Source organism: Streptopelia decaocto, assembly GCF_964273445.1.
Source record: "Streptopelia decaocto genome assembly, chromosome: 1".
NCBI classification, from domain to species: Eukaryota; Metazoa; Chordata; class Aves; order Columbiformes; family Columbidae; genus Streptopelia; species Streptopelia decaocto.
Window position 1 is genome coordinate 83,195,231 of NC_138663.1, and position 24,846 is coordinate 83,220,076.

The window sequence follows — 24,846 nt, forward strand, 5'->3', positions numbered from 1 at the left end:
ACTACTTGTCTCCACAAGTCAGTACCTGAAGTACAGTAATGGCTTCAGTACAAAGCTCAAATACCAGGTTAAGCTCGAGGTCAATGTTCTAATAACCCAGGCAAAATGTCATTAATCATTGCAGAGCACAGCAAGCTGCAAAACCCAACACCAATCTTTAACATGTACCACAAAAACAAGAGCATAGTGCAGATCAAATAAACTAATATTGAGAACAGATGAATCAATGTAATGACCCACAACTGTTAACAGATATAAAACTCTTAGTTTGTTCTAGTTAATGTTATTATCTCAAACCCTTCTTGTCCCACATTGGGTGTCAAAAAGGACTATGGGGTTTAACCCCAGGCAGCAACTAGGACCATGTAGCTCATCCCCTGCAAAGTGGGGTGGGGGAGAGAATCAGAAAGGGAAAAAAAAAAATTGTGAGTTGGAATCAGAAACGTACAGAACAGGACAGCAAAGGAAGAGAAAATAGTAATAAAAATAATAATGATAGAATATACAAAACAAGTGGTGCACAATGCAATTGCTCATGTGGCACCGATAACCCATTCATTCCTGAGCAGCGGTATTTGCCCCCTGACCAACTCCAGTTTATATACTGAGCATGACATTATATGGTAAGGAATACCACTTTGGCCAGCTTGAACTGTCTGTCCTGGCTTTGCTCCCTCACAGCTTCTTGTACACCTGGTAGAGTATGGGAAGCCAAAAAAGTTCTTGACCACTTGGCAATAACCAAAACACCAGTGTTGTATCAACATTCTTCTCATACTAAATCCAAAACACAGCTACTAGAAAGAAAATTAACACTATGCCAGCCGAAACCAGAACAATATTATATGCCACCACTCATTGAATGTTAATTTCAGCTAACTGCACAGTGGACAAATGTTATCTTTGTATAAAATAAGTGGAAAAGTAATGATGTACCAGATTTCCTTCAGATTTCAAAAACAGCAACAAAATGGGCATAGTTAAGCAGGGATTTGATCAAAATACAGCTCTTAATTATAACAAAAATATAAAATGTTTTAGGTTGAGCAACAATAAAAGTGTCAGGATTATCAGCTAAATAAGCAGGTCAAGAGACTGTGGTTGACACTGCACGAAAGACAGTGCAGAAAGATGCATGAGACATCCCACGATACACTTCCCTGTTGCAGAGGGGCAGATAGGGTCCAGTTTTTACATTCACTGCATAAAGAATAGTTCTTAGGCTGTCTTGTGGCATGAATTGCTTTAGGACTGAGCAAATGATGGATAGAAGATAATTTAGATTTACAGGGACGGTGACAGTGAGGTTGAGATGTGGTGTTGCCTGCTACTGTGTATTTCTTGTTTGAATGGTATCATGCTAGCTGAAGATAACCTAACTAACAAGAGAAACAGCCCTGAATCAGGTTTGCTGATGGTAAAAATGTTGAGTTGCTGCTTGACTCTTTATTTCAAGTGAATCATAATTAAGGTTGCCTCTAAAACGCCACTGCACTTCTTTTCTGATCCCCTTCCCAGCTAGTCAGCTTACTTGGCTAGGATTATGTGACCATGGAGATAAATGAAAGATTAAAATCTCAGTGAATGTCTGACTTTGGTGGGGTCTCTTATTTGATTGTTTGGTTGGTTTTGAATTTGGGGTTGGTGTTTTTCCCTCCTTCCTCTCTCCCATTGCACTAGCTGTCTTATTTTGGACAAAGAGGGAAATGGTCACCCTAACATGCTGTGATGGTGAAGGCAGTGCTAATCAGACTAGGTAAAACTACTACACTTATGTAAAAGATGGACAGGTAGCATCGGTACAAGCAGTATTGCCAGTTTCAGGGAAAGAATAGATCTGAAGGCTGAGAAGTAAAATTAAATGGTAGGGAAAGGAGAAAGGGCCAGACCCTCTTTTCTGACAAGAACTGAGCAAATGACCTGTATTGTCAGTTGCACACATACATACAGATGTGGCAGTAGTCGGCCCCAAAACACATTCACTTTAAAAAAACAAAACAAAACAAAAAAAACCCCCCACATATGTATTTTTTAAGTGTGGAGAACTAACAGTATTAATGTGAGGAGAACAGTAACAACATTAAACAACACTAAATTCTGGGTGTTTTGGGGGAGCAGTGAAAGGAAGAATGGAGTATCTGAGATTGTTAAGACTAAATATTGCAAATATTTCTGTCAGATTATATAACAGGGAAACAAGTGTAGCTATGGCTTCTAGATAACGAGATCTCAGCCTCCTGCCAGGGTCCTCTTCTGCCATGTTTTCCTGTTTTCACAGAAGGAAGTACCTGAAAATTATGAGGGTGTTGTTTGGGATTTGAGTTTTCTTTTTTTTTTTTCTTTTTTTTTTTTTTTCTTTTTTCTTTTTTTTTGGAGGGAGAGAATTGGTAGAGTTAAATCTGAGAATGCTGAAAGAAAAGACTGTGGAGAGGACTATTGGAAAGAGTGACAGGGAAAGTCACTTAAGAAAGCAAAGGGAGATTTTCAGGTGGAGAAAAGAGTAGAAAAATGAGAAAAAAAGAGCAGTGTTTCCAAAGATGGAAAATGAGTGGCATAGGTGCCTCTTGCTTTACTTCAGGAGAAGCTGGGAGAAAGGAATGTGATTAGGGAGTTCACTGAAGCTGCAGTGGAGCAAGAGAAAAGTCTCATGAGGAATGGCTTGTCCTAAATCTCATGGGTCAAGATTATGGGAGAAGAACTGGGACTCACCAGAGCTCACAGACAAGTGCCTCACTTGTATGACTGGATCTCTCTGAGCAATAGTACCTTTTTGGGGAAAATACTGCAGGTCCTTTGAAATAAGGCTTCACACAGGTGAATCATATGTTTCCAAAACAGCAGAAATTTCTCAAAGAACTGGATATTTGAGCGTATAGGTCAATGAATTTTTTTACTATCATGCTATGTTCTCTGATAAACAAGAATGTTGCCTTTTGTGTGTGTGTGTTTGTGCAGGGAAGGCAGTTTCTGTTTTAAGTAGCATTAAACTGTGTAATCTTAAAGTGGTGTGTGACCTGCAGGAGCTTTAAACTGTTCCTGGAAAGTGTGGGACAAAGGAGAGTATAAAAATAGATGTATTTCTTTTTTTATGTTCTTTCTCTGTGGCTAGATAGGGGATGATATTCAAGAAAGTCCAAGAGTATTTTTTATTCTAAACTGGACGTGACATGTTCTTCATTATTGTTTGGTTTTGTGTGTTTTTGCCACTCTCTCATTGCAGATTTTTCTACATCTCTGTGAACAACTGGTTTATTTTTATTGTAGCCTCTGGTGCTGAAACTAAATCAAAATTAACATGGAGAATAAGTTTTGGGTCAATCCAAAATAATTTGTATTTCTCTAACATACAATGGGATCAGAGAAGAAAACACAACTCTTTTATTGAGTTTGAAAATACTTTTCAGTTTTATCAGACAATGTTACTGAAAGCAGTAGACCTTCAGAAGGACACTTGTACACTTTTCCTGAGATCAGTTATTGACTCTGGTGTTTGAAGATACTTTGGTCCCACTACCCTTCCTGACTGATTTGGACTGGAATTTAAACAGAGGACTCTTACTTACCAGGAAAATTCCTATGCCCTTGCGATATATTTAAGGGAACATTAAAAGGGGAATTGCTTCCACAACAAAGAAGATGCTGTATTCCCTGCATGCACCACCCCCAGAGCACCTGTGGCTTAGTGGCTAAAGTTCCTTGAAGGGCTCAAGACCTGGGTTATATCCAATTCCTGAAGAGTAAAAATGAGGAAATTTTACTCAAGTCTCCAGCATTCTAGAAAAGTGTCATGGTAACGTAGCATGCAGGGGTTGATTCCTTATTTTATTGATTTTGTAGAACAATTCAGAGCATCTAAATTGGGAATTGAAATAACTGCAGAAGCACAGGGCTCTAACTGGTCTGTTAGAAATGTATCTAGTCACTACTCCATCTGCTGACTAATGTACAGGGAACACAGATTCATCTGGTAGGTACGTTAAGTACCTACCAGATGGCTTTGTACACCCCTAAAAAAAAAAAAAGCCATCTGGCTTTGTACACCCCTAAAAAAATCCCTTTGTGAATCTAATATGAATAGGATGTGCCATCTTTAAGTGTCATAATAAAGCATTTTAATAATGAAACATTATTGCTTTATTTGTTCTCAGTTGTTGTCTTAGGCTAATATTATTATCTGAATTCACAAATATTTTCAGGATCAAAGAAATACACCATGTGCAAAAGCAAATTAAATTTAAAAGAGAAATGTAGCCTCAATTTTTCCTGCTTCCATATTGTTACCTTGAACAAAAGTCTCCCTTCTTCCTGCCTTTTGTTGACAGTTTTCTCTGCTTTTAGTGATCAATTTGTGAAATTAGGGACAGATTCTGGAAAGGAGAGTGGATTCTGCCTATGTAGTTATTACCTGGTTTGCTCCCAAAGTGCCATTACATGGCAAAGCACCATTCAGTGTATGGAAAAAAGGTGCCAGGCCATGTAGAATTAAATATAAACCCTGAATAGGGAAGTTCGAAAAATTTTGTCCGTCTTGTTAAACCCAATTACTTTCAAAGACCTTCTAAAGAACAAACTAGATTTGCACTTCATTTAATGCAGCTTTTATATCTTTTTATTCCAGAGAAGCCAACCCATTTTGCTACCTGATCTCTCACTCTCCAGACATATTTTATGTAGCCTAAATAGCTGTTTATTTTGTGTGTATTGCAATTTTAAATTGCTCAGGCTGTTTTCAGACACAACCATCTTGCATTGCCCTCAGTGCACGCATACATACGCACAGAGTTTCTATTTCTGTTCCTTTTTGCTGTTTCCACTAAAGCTTGGGTGTACACAGTCCTAAAATTACACTTGGCCCTCTGAAGGCAACAGCGAGGCTGATGTGGCACCCAGTGAGAATGAGTTTGACATCCTGCACTAAAGGTTCTGCAGACTGAAGGAATGTCTTTCCTTTTTGCATATGGGCATACTTAATGCTGTGCTTGTTACTAGGAAAAAGTGAAAGGGAAAATTAGAGCCGAGTCTTTGTGATGAGAACACTCTTAGATTCATGGATCCAGTCCTACCACTGCTGTTCATGTGGACAGCCTTAGTCATGAGACTAGTTCCACATGAGGAGGATTCCTTCACATGGAAGGAATTTTAGAACTTTCATGTGCTCCTGCAGGCTATGGATTCTTAACCTGGTCTTCTCAACAGAGTAGTGACCATTCTGTCTTCTATGTAGAATAGAGTACAAGCTAACCTCTAGCTGCAGATACTTGTGCTGGGACAGCACAGTATCTTTCTGGGTAAGGCTAAGAATCAGGAAGTTACACAAATAAATTAGGTTCCAATTCTGATCTCATGCTCTGGAGTAAACTAGAGTTACTTCATCAGAGCTGACCAATTCAGAAACTGACGCTTGAGCCTTTTTTTACAGCAAACAGAATTAATTTACCCCTTCTCCTCAGCAGCATTCTATCAATAATTTCCAACCTATATTTACGAGAATGCAGGGCAATTAAAATTCATATCTAAATACACCATGTCTTTATTTATCCAGTATTTGTACATGTATAATTTGTAAGAGTCTTAAGTTATAGTTAGCAGTAGCCAGATGAGTATAGAGTCACAAGAAGCATCTTGCTTTTGGGTATTCCATAAGTGATCAAGGTATCAATGTTCCTGTTTAGCTCAGGTGATGGTATTTGACAAGTGCAATATACTAGTACTGACTAATTTAAAACTGCACAATTGTCCCTCTTAGTGTGATAGCATTCTATGATGATGGCTTCTGCAGATAGTTAGAAGCATACAAAAATAATAGTAAAACATAAGCAGCAGGACTCCAAAGAATCCTACATTTAGGTATAAACATTCATAATTAGGTACATTTGGAATTATCGAACCTTTATTAAACAGGAATTGGTCACCACTTGCTTTGGATCTACTATGTCCACCAAAGGCTCCTTCATGGCAACATCCCTAATACAGGTCATGTCAAAGCCGTACACATTCTCCCACCCTGTCAATGCAAATGGATGTGTCAAAGATTAGCAATAATAATAAAAAAAACATTTTTTGTTTGTCAAAGCATCTTTCGTTTGAAATAATTTCTACCATCCCCTAACTTTCAGCTCCTCTTCAGCACTTTGCTCCCTGCTCCAGTTGTCTATGTCATCAATGCTATTTTACAGATAGTGCAGTTGTGGCAAAATAACCCCACAAGGTACCTCTTTGAACAAGTGGTCCTTGTTTTTTCATGTCCCCAAAACTGTGTTACATGAAGTTTGTCAATGACATCATGGCTTTAGACATTTAAGAGTGTTGCCCAAAATCATATAATATGTCAGGCTGAGACTTAGGAATAGCTGTAAGTTTATTCTGTTCTTTCCTATTCGTTCTGTTTAATATTTCCTTTTTTATTATTATTATTATTTTTTAAATAGATTGCTATTCAATCAGCAGTTTGCATGCTCTTTTAATTATTTAAGTACCTTTAGTTTCAGCAAGTGAATTACTGACAGTGGAATTACAGGTCTGTTTCAATATTTGGAGCACCCAAGTTTTAATCTGCATGTACATCATGACAAAAAAAGCAAAATGTCCAATTTTAAAAGATTTAAAAGCTAAGACATTCTTCTATATTTGAACTGCTCTTCTGTTCTGCCGGTTTTGATAAATACTTTTTATCTTGCTGAGGTTTTTTTTCTGTCTTTTCTTGAACGAAATTAAAACACTAAAATATTGAAACACTGAAAAGGACACTGGCTTTGCTTTTAAGATTGCTTAACAAAATGAAAGAAAAACCTCCAAAAAAGTGAAATCTAAGTTTCATGAATCATGTGAGTCAAGGTCCATTCACTGCTGCATCTGAAAATCTAAAATGAATACTGTGAACTTCAAAAAAAATAGTTTGAACACAAGCCAAGTAAACTGATAAACAGCAATAGTGAGCATGCTTGAAATGTCTCATTTTTTCAGAGCACAGCATTTGAGCTACTGATGTTCCCAGAGGACTATGACTGAAAATACAGTATGAGCAAGAAATCTGTGTATTCCTAAATTGTAACAAATCTGGATATTAACAGTTCTTTGATTTATCTCTTTATTTGGCTGTGAGTTCCTCCATATTTCAGGGAAGATGGTGATCAAAACTTTCATTTCAGGCATCAGCAGCATGTGGGAACTTCAGATTATACTCATGGAAGCCATATGTTTTTATGTGGTTACTCTGAAAAGATTAGCTAGGAAACCCTGAACGAACAATTTATTAACAGAGTTGTTGGAGGCCTCCATCACTTGATGTACTTCAAGCCAAATGGAATGCCTTTGAAATATATGCCACAGTCTGTATTAGACAGGGACATGTCGCAGCAGTTAAAAGATAAACTCATATATTTTACATTTTGCAGGAAATCAGAGTAATTGACTACAGTAGTAGTCTGTGGTATTAATAGAGAAATCAGAAGCCAGATATTTTTAGAAATGTCATATTGCATTATTTCTTAATCAACATCAGTGTTCGTGAGTGTCCTTTGAAATGCTCAGCCCTGCATCTGATATGAAGGCAAGACTCTAAGAGCAAAAAAAGAAAGATGAAAAATTTAAATGTAAGGAGACACCATCAAGGATTTACAACTGAAAAGACAGACAAGATGGTGGTGCAGATAGTTAGGTAGTGAGATGGAAATAACTGCAGAAGTCACAGAGGTATAAAAAGTGAGGGGAGAAGGAAATCAGAAGTGAAATCAGAAATGAAAGTGTCTTAAAGGAAACAATATTTTAGAAGAGAAAAAGAACCTGAAATATTTTTAAAATTATAATAAATAAGCAAATTAAAACCAGGAGTATTGTCTGTAAGAAAAGAAAAAGGCTCACGGCCTAGAAAGGAAGGGGTTCAAAAGCAAAGTGAAAAAAGGCATAAGGGATTTTTTTTTTTAATTAGGACAAAATGGTTTTGATTCCTTTAAATGATTGTGCATACTTTTTGTAAGGAATTTAGCTGTCAAGGTCATCACTTAACTGAGGAGAAAAATCTAGGCTGTGCTTAATTCTCCCTGGCACCTACAGAGATTTCTTGTCACTGCCCTACTACACTGGGCTTGCTTTTTGAACCAGAATGACAGTTTCGTCCCATTGGTAGTTCTGTGTATTGGCATGGAATTTGGTTACAGAAACACCATACTGTCTTTTCTGAGAGGAGCTGAGAGTCAAGGAAGGAGTTAGACATTTTTGTTTAAAGGTTGACTGAACCCATTAATTTCAACCATGCTCCTGCATGTATTCTTAATTAATAAAACTGCTTAGAAATTTTGTAATTTTTTTTTCCCTAATGGAAAATGCCTTTAAGCAAAATCGACTGGTTCTGAAAAAATAAATAAAAGCCAAAAAAAAAAAAAAAAAAAAGTGGAATAATATAGAACTTATTAATTTCCTCAAAACTATTATGAGCAAATAAAGCCAAACTTGGGTGACAACAAGTTGAACATGAACCACGAGTATGACCTTGTAGTGATGAAAGTGAACCACATGCTAAGATATAAGGAGTGTCAAAAAAACTGTGTTTGCTTAGCCTGGGACAGCAAAGGCTAATGATGGAATCTAGTTGCTATCTGCCGCTACGGAAACAAATAAAAAGTCCGAGTCCCTTCAGGTGACAATGGACAATGAAGGCAAGTTTCAGCAAGGAAAATTCTGAATATTCAGAAACATGTATACTCCTGAGTGTGCTTCAGTATTTGTGTACCCAGAGAAGCTATGGAATCCCCCATCTCTTGACCCTGTGGGGTGGGGCCCTAAGTGACCTGCTTTAACTGTGAAATCTGGCCTGCTTTGAGCAGAAGGCTGGACTAGGCGACCTGTAGAGGTCACTAACAGCACCAGTTATTCAATGAAACTTCAAGAAAAAAAAATTAAATGTAAAGTCAATTTTATGCATCTATGAAGTAAAACAAAAAAGCTTAGAAACTTGTTCACATCAGAGTAAATGGAAATTTCTGATTCTATTTTTTCATTTGCAAAAGCTCAAATAAAATATTTGATAAAGTTTAAATAGTATTACATGCTTTTTTTTCTTGACAAGCTTATTATTGAGATACCATTTTTTCTAGACTTATTTCTTAATATTTACAATTCATTTGCATCTTATTAATTTGTCTGTTCTTGTTGTTTTAAAAACAAAAACTGGGACCTGGTTCTATTATCTATTCCACTTTTCTGCAACAATAGAAAGTGCATTTTACCAATTTTAATCACAGTTATATGAAGTGATGTATTTATCAAAACAACAACAAAATTAAATCTTCCAAAATTCGCATTTTAAAATAGAGGTAGGGAGAAGTATCAATATAATTCAAAGCAAGGTTTACTGCACTAGGGTTCATGTTTGTATTGGAATTCTGGCATGGTCAGCATGACTTCATGGCTTTTGCAAAACTTTGCCATTAATTAAGATTACAGTAAATCAAATAGTTTAGGGAAATAATCATAGAAAGGGTTACTGTTAGGCATTTACTCACAGTGAATTTTGAAGTCCTTGTACTGCCTGTCTTCAATTGCTACCACGTACAAAGCAGCTCGGTCTGGAAACATTAGCCCTCCAGGTTTCTGTTGATGAATTGTGGGGAAATGGATCTCGTAATCTATTCACCTGACAAAGACATCACATTTTGAACTGCACATACAAAAACCAGACAAGCACCCCTTGCATGACTTCATTGTTTTCCTTCAGATTGTCACATCAGCTTTAATCTCAGCAACTCTTCCAGCCTGTGGCAATATTATTAGTGTTGACACAAATTCCACCAGCAGTTAACAAAAAGCAAAGCTCTTCTACTGAGATTCCCTTTGTTAATCTTTTTGTTAAAGCCTAGGAAGTGGCACTTGGAAATGTAACTGTGTCTTGATACAGTGACAGTAGGAGCGGGAAGGCTTGTAGTCAGAAAATAAATTACGGTTGCTCCAGCAAGGAGTATGACATACAGAGCACCTACCAGCCACTTGTCTCGTGCGAAGATGACTGTGTTTAACATTGACTCATAGAACAGACAGTAACCCATCCACTCGCTGATGATGATGTCTACTTTATCCACAGGTAATTCAACTTCTTCCACTTTACCTTTAAATATTGTGATTACTGAAAGAAGAATCCAAAGAAATATGTTTCACATAATAAAACACCCGACTAAATTCCTTACTGGTGAATGTCAGGGAGATCTGACAGGCTGACAGTATGATTTCTCTTCTTGAATGCTTGTAGATAAGGGGTGACTCCATGTGACTCAGTGGATTTTATGCTATTTTAAAACTACTTGCAGTAAGCATAATAAACAGAAATTTTAATATCTGTATATAAGGAAAACAAAACAAAACATCAAACCAAATAAAACCCATATATAAAAAACCACCACCACCATCAACAAAAAAGTCTTACCCGTTTACCTGCATGTTCTTATTTTACATGCTCTTTGGAATTCGGACCAAGTAATGCAAAGAATCCACCTAGAATCCTATAAACATCCCTGTAGGCTTTCATATACATGATCTCATCACTGATATATTAAGTGATCTATGGACCTAGGATTTAATTTCCACCTGCTTTTCAAACATAATATGCTGGCTTCACAATGAGGAAACTAAGGTTTATTTCTTCCATGAATTCTGGTGAGTTGACTCAACTGAGAAAGTCAGATTTAGCCTGACAGTACACAGAAAAGAAAGTTTGTACAAACACAGTTCTCTCATGAAAAAACATTTTTCATTCCTTTCAGCTTCATGATTGAATCTTTGATAACATACTAGCATACTCTGAATCTTCTATCTGGTTTAGACTTGCATAATTTTCCACAGTTATCTATGATGATTGCTGGAAAACATTGCTGTCAGGTATTTTGTCACCAAATTGGCTTAAAGGAAATGAAAAGGGTTGCTAGAAATTTGATGTAGTAGAATACCAGATCCTCAGAGACACTATTACAAAACAGCACATTAAATGACTGGAAATAATGCATACTGCTTACAGGAGACTGAGTATGCACTATGAAAGCAAATCAATGAGCAATTAATAGAACTGGCTGATACTAGAACATATATTTTGCTTAAAGGAAAATTAAATGCTGGCCCATATTTAGTTCAATAATTTAGTTCAATAATTTCATTTTAGGATCACTACACAATTCACCAATCATTCTTGCTTTTTAAAATATATTTCCTATTTTAAAATGTATTCTAAATTCTTTAGGTAAATAATTTTCATTTTGTGTTTATCTGCTATTTATATTCTTTGTTGCAGTGGGAAAAGTCTCATGGTTCTGGATTCTTCCTTGACAAGGTAACTGTTGCACTTGAAATTCCAGAATAAAGTGAGTAGAGAACATTTCCATTACTAATTGATTCAATTACTGTATTACTCTTAATAAATGGCAATTTTTAATGACGGGAATTTTTAGTGATGAAAGTGGCCAACAATCAGTTTGAGAAGGATGAAAGTACTTTCATTTAGCTAGAAATAGGTTAGCTGTTTAAGACTGGATGTGTGGGTTGAGCGATATTTAGAACTCGGCCCAGGGAAAATTAAGTTTTATCTTTCCAAAATACATGCAGTACTAGTATTAATCTAACTAGATGTGGCCACTTTATTTGCACAGCACACTTTCAATCTAGCCTGGTCCCCTAAGAATTTGGGACACTTTGATTCAAACTGGTAACACAAAGTTATCAGCTGGTAAAAGCAACCTGATTGGAAACAAGTAGAGTTCTCTCTTCTCCTTCCCACTCATTCCTTTCTCAGTTAGTAGCTCAATAGTTCATCTCTCCTTATACTGAAGACTCTTGGTGTCTATAAGCTCCAGCCATGAGTTCTCTTTAATTTTCTTTTCTCCCAAGAACTTCCACTGCCACAATTCTTTCAGACTGAATTTTAGCACTGTTGACAGCTGTCAGGGTGACACGCCTACAGACTTAGAAGCCCTCTGTTTATAGCTACAACAGTCACAGTATCAGTGTAAGTGTCTTCTGCCTCCCTTCGCTTTGATAAAACATCTTCATAAGGCAACATGTGAGAAGAAATAGTGCTGTCCCCAGCTGCATTGTATCTGTTCTGGAAACAGGGGGTTTTCTGTTGGTTCAGCCCCTTTTGCTGACTCTGCATTTCTCTAAACAATTAGGGGGGGGAAGAAAAATTTCCAGGAGCAACAAGATCCTGTTTGCTTTACAATAAAAGTGAATGTGGGTCAGTGTAAAGTGTGTAAGTGTAAATGTTAGTTCAGTTGTGTAATTTGTTTATGTTGGAGACCAAACTGCAGTTGGACAGACTGCTGCACCTGTCCAGACAAGTCTTCTGCCAAAGGGGTGTGGTCTCTGCTTCTTCATCCACAGTTTTTCCAAGGACTTGCTCCTTGGAGAAATGGGAGAAAGAAGCAGAGAGAAATACCTTCTTGCAGCCTCTGGAGCACACTGGGTGCATCTTACTTATTCTGATGACAGTGCCTTCACACACAATTCCTGTTGCTGGAAATCCAAACGCGAATTGATTTGTGGTATGCCATTTGTGTAGCTATTTCATGAACAGGCATTCTAGAATAAATGGGCTCTGGACCAAAGGTACAGCATAGCCAAGCTGAGGTCAACACTTCATTCTTTTAGTGCCTTATCCCAGCTGTGGAGGAGAGTATTTTCTGGTTCTTTGCTTCCTTCTTTTTCTGAACCAAAGGTTGCGTACACTGGCTGGCCTCTTATATCCCACATCGCTGTTTTTTTCACACCACACCACTTGAATACGCCTGCTGTACAAAAAATTCTCCTCCCAAACAGCTCTGTGTTAGTCAGAAGCTGCCTGTGACCACAATAAAAATTAGGGCAGATCTAAACCAGAACAGAAATCTGTTCCTGCACATATGCTAGCATAGCACCAGTACGGACCCAGCTAAAAGGGGGATGACAAATGAGACAGTGTAGCCAGCTATGGCCTGCGCTGCTCTGCAGCAAAGTCAAGCTCTTCACAAAGAGCACTTTCAAACGAGAATTATCTCACAACCTCAGTTAAAAAAAGCCTGTTTTTTTAGGTTGTTACAAAGATATCTTGTGTGCAGTGATTCAGAGGAGGGGGAGGACTGAAGGCATGAAATAGAGCTTGTTGGAGATTATTTTTAAAAAGAGTTTTCAGTAGGTTGGGGGTATTTCTAGTTTGTTGTTGTTGTTGTTGTTTTCTTTTTTTAATTGTTTCCACATCCAGGAAAATTTCAACAATTTTCTATATTTTAAAAAATATTTTTTTAAAGTTCGAAGTCAGAATATACTTAGTGAAAATTCTGTATTGATATGAAATATTTTTTGTTTTGAACCTTATTTCAATTTGAATGTGTGTGTTGATTCTATTTAAGAAATAAGGTGGAATTCACATGGCAGAAGTAATTGGAAAAGTTCAGCTCTAATATGGGACCTTCTGTGTACTTTGCTACATCAAACTGCCTGCTGATGAGTCCTCTTTGCTTCTGTTGTCCGTGAGCCTAGAAGAAATTGTAGAAGTAACTTCTCCCATGAGGAACTGTTGAAGTGCCTAGAATGAGGTGTTTAGTTTTGTATTTACATAAGTAAATTATGCAAACCTACCATTTGCATATAAACCACACAACATAAATTAATCAGAAAAAGCGAAACAGTTATCTTCTCTTTCTCCTGAAGAAATTATTTTTATATATGCCTTACTGTTGTCCAAGTGGTTGGCCTTGATAATTTTTTCTGAGTAGTCAGATATACTTGAGCATTCAATCTAGGAAAAAAAAAAAAAAAAGAAAAAAGAAAAGCAAGGGGAAGAGCTCAGTTACACAAATAAAACCAAAATCTACTAAAGGCAGCAAAGACTCAACAGGACATGTAACCATTGATAAAGAGTAAATCAAACCAACATGGGCAGGATCGTGATCAATGATATCTTAATATTTAAACTTCAGTCTATGTTTAAGTTAAAGTGGCTCATATAGAAGAGCTGTTAAAACTCCTGCAATGTGGAAAAAAAGAGGTCCTAACTACAAAGTTACATAATATATTAATCATATAATATTCAGCTAGGCTATGATGAAGTTGCAACAAGGAGTCCGAGGGCAATCAAAGGAGACTTTAGGGCCTTGGTATGACTGGTTAAGGGATCAGGAGCACAAGGAGTGTTCTTTTCTACCCTTCTAGTTGCAGGAAACGATGAAGGAAGAAGCAGGAAGATCCAGCAGATCAATACCTGGCTCTGAGCCTGGTGTCAGTGGCAGAATTTTGGGCTTCTTGATCATGGGTCACTTTACATGACACCAGGCCTGGTGGCAACACACAGGTTACACCTGTCTCAAGGGGGGAAAAGGATCTTTGTGCAGGAGTTCGGAGGGCTCATTGAAAGAGGTTTAAACTAGACTTGGAAGGGGGAAAGGGATAAAACCAGGTTCACTAGAGATAAGCCTGGGAGCAGCACACAAACATTTGAGGGACAGTCTGTTAGTGAGGTCCTGTAGTCTGCTGTCTCAGTGGAAGTAGGGAATAGAGATAGATGCAGCAGCAAAGACACAAGCGTTATTAATGTGTTAGAAACCACGAAGCACCTGAGAATGGTCATGTAAGAATCAGGGCTTCTCCCCCTGTCACGGTTTAACTCCAAACGCAACTAGGACCGTGCAGACAAGTGTGTGGGGAGAGAATTGAAAGGGAAGAAAGGAAAAAAACCTCATGGGTTCAGATAAGAACAGTTTAATCAGCAAGGGAAGAGAAAATAGTGATAATATTAGAATACACAAAAGAAGTGATGCACAATACAATTGCTCATAGCCCACGATACCAATAGCCCATTAGAACCTGAGCAGCAGTATTTGCCTCCCATCAAGCTCCAGTTTATGTATTGGTTATGACAACATATGATCAGGAATACCCCTTTGGCCAGCTTGGTTTAGCTGTCCTGACTTTGCTCCCTCACAGCTTCTTGTGCACCTACAACCTTTATCTGAAGAGTTCTTGACTTGGTATAAACATTGCTTGGCAACAACTGAAACGCCAGGGTATTATCAACATTCTTCTCATAGTAAATCCAAACCATAGCACTACACCTGCTAGTAGGAAGAAAATTAACTCTATCCCACCCAAAACCAGGACACATCCCAAGAAGGTGGCAGGAACAATAGTTCAACTGAAGTGCGTCTACACCAATGCTACAGCATGGGCAACAAACAGGAGGATCTGGAAGCCATTGTGCAGCAGGAAAACGATGAGGTAACTCACAAAACTGGAGTGCTGCATTAGATGGCTATAAACTCTTCAGAAGTGGTGGACAAGAAGGACAGGAGGTGTGGTAGCACTGTGTGTTAGGGAGTTGTTTGATTCTCTAGAGCTTAATGATGGTGATGATAGGGTCAAGTGTTTACAAGTAAGAATCAGGGAAAGGCCAACAAGGCAGGTATCCCAGTGGGAATCTGTTACAAATGACCCAACCAGGATAAAGAGACAGACAAAATACTATATAAGCAGCTGGGAGAAGTCTCACAATCGCTAGCCCTTATTCTCGTGAGGGACTTCAACTTACCCAATGTCTACTGGAAATACAACACAGTAGAGAGGAAACAGTCTAGGGGGTTCCTGGAGTGTGTGAAAGACAGCTTTCTGACACAGCTGGTCAGTGAGCCAACAAGGTAAGGTGTCCCACTGGGCGTGTTGTTTGTGAACAGAGAAGGACTTGTGGGTAGAGTGTTGGTTAGAGGTCATCTTGAGCATAGCAATCAAGAAATTATTGAGCTTTCTATTCTTGGGGAAGTAAGAAGGGTGGTCAGCAGAACTGCTATCTTGGACTTCCGGGGGGCAGACTTTGACCTCTTCAGGAAACTGGTTGACAGAGTCCCTGGGGAGGCAGTCCTGAAGGGCAAAGGAGTCAAGGAAGGCTGGACATTTTTCAAGAAGGAAGATTTAAAGGCACAAGAGCAGGCTGTCCCTGAGTGCCAAAAGATGAGCCAGCAGGGATGAAGACTGTCCTGGCTGAAAAGAGAGCTTTGGCTGTAACTTAGGAATAAAAGGAGAGTTTATGACCTTTGGGGTAGTCCACTCAGGAGGACTACAAGGATGTCATGAGATTATACAAGAAGAAAAATAGAAAGGTTGAAGCCCAGCTAGAGCTGAATCTGGCTGCTGCTGTAAAAGGCAATAAAAGATGTTTCTATAAATACACGAGCAACAAAAGGAGGGCTAAGGAGATTCCCCATCCTTTATTGGATGCAAGGGGAAACATCACGACAAAGGTTGAGGAAAAGGCTGAGGTACTTACTGCCTGCCATGCCTCAGTCTTTAATAGTAAGACCAGTTGTGCTCCAGGTACACAGCTGCCTGAGTGGGGAGACAGAGTTGTCTATACTGACATTGGGGATTGCCCTGATTAGAGTGAGAACCTTGCATTTGGCCTTGTTCAACTTCATGAGATTCACACTGCTCTGTCTCTCAAGCCTGTCAAGGTCCCTCTGGATGGCATCCTTTCCCTCAAGTATATCAACTGCACCACTCAGCTTTGTGTTATCTGCAAACTTGCTGAGGGTGAACACAATTCCATTGTCTATGTTATTAATGAAGATACTAAATAGTAGTGGTCCTGCTACAGACCCTTGAGGGACCCTTGAGTTTCTTCAGCTGTATCTAGTACTGTGTGTGTATATTCATCTCTACTTTCATTTTACTTCTCAATCTTCAATCTAATGCTGCAACTGTCTCCTCTTTTACTGGGGTCTTTTTCTGAAACAGTCACCACATTCCCAGATTTCCTTTTCCCTTAGTCTGTGTCCTCATCACCATCCTTTTATCCAAATCAGCTAACATCTGACACATGGCCCTTATTTTATGTGTCTGTTTAAATCCTTCTTACCTATGCTGTCTTGTTTGTCTGAAAATACTTTAGAATTCAGATAGTTCTATTGCAGTGATTATGCTGAATTTTGTATGACTAAATGCTGCAGACAAACCAAGGTTTCAAGGGAGAATAGAATGTATTTTTCTGTCCCTCACTCACGCCTCCCAAGCACCAACAGCCACATACCAATCCTATCTCTACTCATCTTACAACTCCCTAGTTAGATGAACATAATTTCATGATCTACTGTTATCCTCCCACAATGCTTAGGAGTCAGAACACATAAAGAAAGAAAAAAACTGAGAGGCCTTGTTCTGTTCACCTTGCAGTAGCAAACCCCTCAATTCAATGGCTATCGTCAACTATTTAAAAAAGGCTTGGAGAGAGAACAGAGTCAAACTCTTAAGTGCACAGTGACAGGACAAAAGGCAGGAATCATGAACTGCAGCAAGAGAAATTCCTGATGACTGCAGCACTGGAATAGGTGCTGAGAGAGCATCCTTGGAGATTTCCCAGATTGGACTGGACAAGGCCTTGAGCAACCTGATAAAGCTTTAAACTTCAGTCTGCTTTCAGCAGGAGGTTGGATTAAATACTTCCAGATATCTTCTAAACTAAATCTTTTCTATGAGTCAGTGAGTCTATGATTTATACCTCTTGAAGACCTAGAGAGGATTCCAACAGTTGGCTGAGGTAGTGGCAAGGAACAAGTTCCAACAGTGAGTAAGAGGGAATAAGAAGAACCAGACAGGGTAGCGGAAGAATTTGAACCTGAAGAAGGGAAAGAGTCAGAAAGAAGAGAGTGATTTCAGTGGTACTGTAGTCAGAAAACCAATACTCTTCATTTGTCAACAGTTCCCACATCATGCTATTTGAAAATCACATCTAACTGTAGAGAAGAAAATGGAACATCTCTGCTCTATGTAATATGTCATAGCAAATGCTGGCTTTTTAAAAGGAACACTCACACTTCCCATTGGCACTCTTTGCCAATAGGACTACAAAGTCTGAATTTTACTGTAAGAACGCCACTGCCAGATCTCTGAAATATCTGTTTTTCCAAAATAAATACAACTCTTGCAGCTTGCTACATGACAAGGTTCATGGTGAGGTAGATCATGTAACAAGACGGCTGAAACTCTTAGGCTGTAGCAGAGAAGTTTCACAGCTGAGTTCCTTTGAGAGCACACCCCCCAGCTTCAGTGCCGTGCAGTCCATGGCTGAGCTGACACTGGTGTGCAACCGGGCCTTATAAACGCCTGAGGTACAACCTGAACTCTAAGGAAGTCCAAATCAATGTAACCTAACAATCACAAAGCTGTGGAAAAGTATTTTCTTTTACTAGGTGAATTTTCTGCCAGTGATCTGGCTCAGTGTAGAGTCAGATAAGCACCAGTGCCAGCACAAGGGAGGGAGGAAGACCATATGGCCAGGGATCTGGGAGACAGGAAGGTGGGAGCACAGCATCATTGTTTTGTATATGGTTATACTTTCACAGCATTGCAATATCCTTGTGTGAGACCTGCATTCCTGCATCAGAGAAGGCTCCAGGTTTATTCTCCCTGAGGCTTTAGATAATAAATTGTGTACTTGATTTACAAGAAATACACTCCCGCTGCCAAGTCTGGATATTGTCTCATGCTTAAACTCCAAAACTTCTGCCAGAACTTTCTGATTTCAGCTATCTATACTTCCATGCTCTCGTCTGATACTCAGATGAGGAACTCAGAATTAACAGTGGATTTTGAAAATATAAGCCTGAGAATTGAACAGGAGTCCTGGCATGTCATGTAACATTACCAATAGTAGAAGAGGTACCATTTAGATACTAAGTGACATCAGTGTCTTCAAATGCAGATGTAGCCAACTAAATTTTAGAAAACAATTTTGTTGAAGAAGTACACAGAGAAATAGAATCTAATTCCCATTCCCCTTTTCTATGTTGTGTTATGTCTGCACGGGAAACAGAAGTCCAAAACAAAAATAAACTGTATTTCTCATTTTAGAGTCAGTACAAATAACTCTGAATATACTTAGGAAGCAAATCTATGCTCTCTCTAATGACTTTTCTACAGAGAACTGCACATTCACACTCCAAAAGTTCAGTGTATTTAAGGTAATAATTCCCTTCTGCTTCTGAAAAGAGTTATTTTTGGCACAGAAAATATACACGTGCTTTTTTTTGCATGGTTTGCTGAGTTGAAATGTACAGGGAAAACTGTATTAAATAAATTTCTTTCCAAGACTACAAAGTTGCGGAACTTAAGAATTTTAAAAAGCAAGTTAGTTCCTTTGGCACCTCTGAGCAGGAGTGAGTCTGTTTAACATTTTTTTTCAGCTAAGAAGAAATGTGGATATGTACCAGATCACCAAAGATTCCACACAAGAGAAGACACTGTATCTCAGTTTGGAAAAGGCACATTACTGCAGGTCATAGAAAGCAACAGAACTCTGCCAAAGTCACTGTAAATCAAGCCACACAAGAGCTTGGAGAGGAGAATTTCAAACCAAGACAAGTAAGAAAACGTAAATTGCCAAGCCAAATTCTCAGGCAAAATGCACAAACTTAAAACAGAAGATAAAGGCTTCTTACCCCATAAACCTTCTTGGCTCCTGCCTTTGCAGCAAACATGGAGAGGATTCCTGTGCCACTTCCAACATCAAGGACAATCTTATCTTTAAAAACATGTTTATTGTGATACATTGAGTTTCTATATGTTAATGTACGCACTTCATCCTTTAACATTTCCTGTGATGAAACAAAAAGGCATTGTGCTGTTACTTGAAATATTCATATGCATTCAACACCGCTGCTGAATGCATTCCTTTATTATAATTTAAGCATTATTAACACACAACCTGAAGAGTTTTTCAAGTACTTCAGGGTGCACACATCCAAGCAACTGTAAAATGCTAGCTAATTATAAATGAACTATTAAGAAGAAGCATGATGACCTCTGTACAATTTTATTTCCCTAAATATTACTTCAGTGCTACAATCTATTTTAATTTGTCATTGTCAAGTTCTGATTTTTACTCCACTGATAGCAGCAGTACACACATTTAATTCCATTGACACCTTGTTCTCAAATGTGCATATATCAGCCAAATTATATCAATAAAGAGCACTGAGGTCAAAATCCAAGTGCCATTTTTAAGAGAAGTGGAGGCCATTCAATACACATTTTAATTTTCTCAAAATGCTTCTGTTAGTTCTAGAAGGCTGAACTTTTCCTTATACTACTGCCACCAATCATAGTTTAAGCAAGTAGGCAAATGAGATTTTGAATTTCAGGATAAAAAGAATCAGTTCACTGCCCAGCACTCTGAAGCATTAGTGTACTGGATTGTTACACGTATCAGTTGCTTACTTACCTGTCCTGGCAGGAGATGATATATATTCAATACCCACATGAATAATCAGCTATTTTTATAATCATAAAACATTATTTTGTATCAGGCAGAGAAAGAGGCAGAGGAACAGTCCAACAACACTGGAAAAGTGACAAAGCACACCCTCATGGAAACTGTTTCCAAACTTATTAAGGACAAGAAGGTGATTTGGAGATGCTCGACCACCAGCTAGCTTTTTATGGTGATGAGGATGTGGATGAGGGGAGTGGATGCTTGTTTACCTTGATTTTAGCAAGAGCTTCAACACCATTTCCCATAACATCCTAATTGAAAAACTGATGAAATATGGACTACATAAATGGACAGTGAAGTGGATTGAAAACTGACTGAACTAGTGCTCTCTCTAAAAGAGTTGTGATCAGAAGTACTAAGTCCACCTGGAAGCGAGTCATTAGTGGTGTCCCTTTAGGAGTCAATACTGGCACCAGTACTGTTGTATACCTTCAATAATACACCTGGATGATTGGAAAGAGTGCAGTCTCAGCAAGTTTGCAGTTGATAGAAAATTGCAAGGAGTAGCTGAATCACCAGGTGATTGTGCTGCAAATCAGGGAGACCTCAACAACGTGAAGAAAGAACTGACAAGAATCTCAATAAAATCAACAAATGGAAATGCAAAGTCCTGCACATGGGGAGGAATAACCTCATGCACTACTGTAGACTGAAGGCTAGCTGTCTGGAAAGCAAACAGTATTTGCTGAAAATGACTTTGGGAACCTGGTGGACAGCAGTTTGAACATGAATCATCAATGTGCCCTTTCAGCATTTTGGGATGCACTAAAAAAAACATCACCAGCAGGTCAATGGAGGTGGTTCAACACTGGTGAGACCACATCTGTGGTCCTGTGTCCAGTTCTGGTTCTCCAGGACAAGAGATGCTGGAGAAGATCCGGTGAAGGCCCGTGAAGAAGATTAAGGGATTGGAGCATCTGACATAGATACATAGAATCATAGAATCCTTTCAGTTGGAAGAGACCCTTAAGATCATTGAGTCCAACCAGAACCTAACTCTAGCACTAAAGCATGTCCTTAAGAACCTTGTTTATACACCTTTCAAACACCCCCAGGGATGGTGACTCCATCACTTCCCTGGGCAGCCTGTTCCACTGTTTAACCACCTTTTCCATGCAGAATTTTTTCCAAATATGCAATCTGACCATTCCCTGCCACAACTTGAGACCACTTCCTCTCATTCTATCACTTGCTACTTTGGAGAAGAGACTGACATCCTCCATGCTACAACCTCCTTTCAGGTAGTTGTAGACAGCAAGAAGGTCTCCCCTCAGCCTCCTTTTCTCAAGGCTAAACAGCCCCGGTTCCCTCAACCACTCCTCATAAGACTTGTGCTCCAGGCCCCTCACCAGCTTAGTCGCCCTCCTCTGTACTCTCTCCTGTACTTCAGTATCTTTCCTATAGTGAGGGGCCCAAAACTGAAAACAATATTCAAGGTGGGGCCTCATCAGCGCCAAGTACAGTGGCATGATCACTTCCCTAGTCCTGTTGGCCACACTATTCCTGATACAAACCAGGATGATGTTGGCCTTTTTGGCCACCTGGGCACACTGTTGGCTCATATTCAGCTGGCTGTTAATCAATCCCCCAGATCCCTTTCTTCCAGGCAGCTTTCCAGCCACTCTTCCCTAAGCCTGTAGTGCTGCCTGGGGTTGTTGTGACCCAAGTGCGAGACCTGACATTTGGCCTTGTTAATCCTCATACAACTGACCTCGGCCCAACGATCCAGCTGGTCCAATCCATCTGTATGGCCTTCCTACCCTCCAGCAGATCAACACACCCACCCAATTTTGTGTCATCTGCAAACTTACTAAGTGTGCACTCAATCTCGTCATTCAGATCATTGATAAAGGGATTAAACAGAATTAGCACCAATACTGAGCCCTGGAGAACACCACTCGCAACCAATAACCAACTGGATTTGACTCCGTTCACCACAAGTCTTTCACAGAATCACAGAGTCACAGAATTGTTAGGGTTGGAAGGGACCTGTGGAGATCATCTAGCCTAGCCCACCTGCTAAAGTTGGTTCACCTAGAGCAGATCGCACAGGAATGTGTCCAGGTGGGTTTTGAATGTCTCCAGAGAAGGAGACTCCACAACCTCTTCGGGCAGCCTGTTCCAGTGCTCTCTCACCCTCAAAGTAAAGAAGTTTCTCATATTGTGAAGGAACCTCCTATGCTTCAATCTGTGCCCGTTGGCCCTCACTCTATCATTGGGGATCACTGAAAAGAGTCTGGTCCCATCCTTTTGACACACACCCTTCTGTTTTTTGTAAACATTGATAACATCCCCTCTCAGCCTTCGATTCTCCAGGCTGCACATACCCAGTTTTCTCAGTCTCTCCTCATAAGAAAGGTGCTCTAGGCCCCTAATCATCTTTGCAGCCCACCGCTGGACTCCCTCCAGTAATTCCTTGTCCTTCTTAAACTGGGGAGCCCAGAACATGGCACAGTACTCCAGATGCAGCCTCACCAGGGCAGAATAGAGAAGGAGAAAAACCTCCCTCGACCCTGCTGGTCACACTTTTCATAATGCACCCCAGGATACTGTTGACCTTCTTCGCCACGAGGGCACATCATTGACTCATGGTCAACCTGTTGTTGACTAGAACTCCCAGGTCTTCTCTGCAATGCTGCTTTCCAGCAGGTCCACCTCTAGCCTGTACTGGTGCCTGGGGTTATTCCTCCCCCCGTGCAGGACCCTACACTTGCCCTTGTTGAACTTCATTAGGTTCTTCTCTGCCTGTCCAGGTCTCACTGAATGGCAGCACAGCCTTCTGGTGTGTCAGCCCTTCCTCCCATTTTGGTATCATCAACAAACTTGCTGAGGGTACACTCAGTCTCTTCATCCAGGTCACTGATGAACAGGTTGAGCAGGACTGGATCTAATACTGACCACTGGGGAACCTCACTAACAATAGGCCTCTAACCAGCCTCTGCACCATTGATCACAACACCCTAAGCTCTGCCATCCAGCCAGCTGATGAACTATCTCACTGTGCATTCATCCAGCTCACACTTTCTGAGCTTGCCTATGAGGATGTAGGGAGAGATGGAGTCAAAAGCCTCTCTGAACTCAAGGTAGGCAACAATTCTTTGGGCCCAGCTCTCCAGCCAGTTCTTTATCCCTTGAAGAATATACCCATCCAGACCCTGATCTGCCAGATTCTCCAGGAGAATGCTGTGGGATACAGTGTCAATGGCTTTACTGAAGTCTAAGTACACAACATTCCCAGCCTTTCCCTCATCTACTAAGCGGGTCACCTTGTCATAGGAGGAGATCAGGCTGGTTAAAGAAGACCTGCCTTTCATAAAACCATGCTGACTGGGCCTGATTGCTTGGTTGTGTTGTATGTGCCATGTGATGGCACCCAGGATGATTGGCACCATGACTTTCCTGGGCACTGAGTTCAGACTGACAGGTCTGTAATTCCCTGGATCCTTCTTTTGGCACTTTGCCACACTTGGATGGATCCCATCTCACCCCATAGACTTGTGGGTGTCCAAGTGGTGTAGCAGGTCGCTAATCATTTCCCCTTGGATTAATTTGGCTTTGTTCTGCTCCCCATCCCTGTCTTCTGGCTCAAGGGGCTGAGTACCTGGAGCAGAACTGGTCTGACTATTAAAGACTGAGGCAAAGAAGGCATTTAGTATCTCAGCCCTTCTCTCATCTTCTGTCACTATGTTTCCCCCTGCATCCACCAGAGAATGGAGATTCTCCTTACCTCTCCTTTTGTTTCTGATATATTTATAGAAACATTTCTTGTTGCCATTTACAGCAGTAGCCAGGCTCAGCTCTAGCTGGGTTTTGGCCTTTCTAATTCTCTCCCTGCATAACTTCATGGCATTCTTCTATTCCTCTTTGAGTAGCCTGTTGCTTCTTCCAAAGGTTATAAATTCTCCTTTTATTCCTAACTTCCAGCTACAATTATCTATTCAGCCAGGCCAGCCTTCTTCCCTGCCAGCTCACTTTCCAGCACATGGGGACAACCTGCCTTCCTTGACTCCTTTCCCTTCAGGACTGCCTCCCAAGGGACTCTGTCAACCAGTTTCCTGAAGAGGTCAAAGTCTGCCCTCTGGAAGTCCAAGATAGCAGTTCTGCTGACCTCCTTACTTCCCCAAGAATAGAAAGCTCAATAATTTCATGGTCACTATGCCCAAGGCGACCTCCAACTGACACATTACCCATGAGTCCTTTTCTATTCAGAAACAACAGGTCCGTTAGGCATCTTCCCTAGTAGGCTCCCTGACCAGCTGTGTCAGGAAGTTGTCTTCCATACACTCCAGGAGCCTCCTAGACTGTTTCCTCTTTGATGTGTTGTATTTCCAGCAGACATTGGGTAAGTTGAAGAAGTACAAGAACAAGGGCTAGAGACCAAGAGACTTCTCCCAGCTGCTTATATAATATTTTGTCTGCCTCTTTATCCTGGTTGGGTGGTCTGTAACAGAGCCCCACCAGGATGTCCACCTTGTTTCCCTTCCCCTTAATTCTCACTCATAGGCACTCACCCTCATCAAGCTCCAGACGATCAAAACACTCCCTAATATACATGGCTACCCTACCTCTTCTCCTTCCTT

At 39.9% G+C, this 24,846-nt stretch overlaps 1 protein-coding gene across 6 annotated transcripts in view; it reads right to left on the minus strand.

Annotated features, from left to right (window-relative positions):
* The window catches only part of PRMT8 (protein arginine methyltransferase 8), a 95,005-nt gene that overhangs the window by 23,126 nt on the left and 47,033 nt on the right, over positions 1-24,846 (minus strand). For all 6 annotated transcript variants that reach the window (XM_082042968.1, XM_082042969.1, XM_082042971.1 and 3 more), the window contains 5 exons: positions 19,434-19,589; positions 13,687-13,750; positions 9,975-10,117; positions 9,501-9,588; positions 5,889-6,004 (listed from right to left, as the gene is read on the minus strand). In XM_082042968.1, the coding sequence (XP_081899094.1) occupies positions 5,889-6,004; positions 9,501-9,588; positions 9,975-10,117; positions 13,687-13,750; positions 19,434-19,589 (567 nt within the window). The remainder of the gene's footprint in view (positions 1-5,888; positions 6,005-9,500; positions 9,589-9,974; positions 10,118-13,686; positions 13,751-19,433; positions 19,590-24,846) is intronic.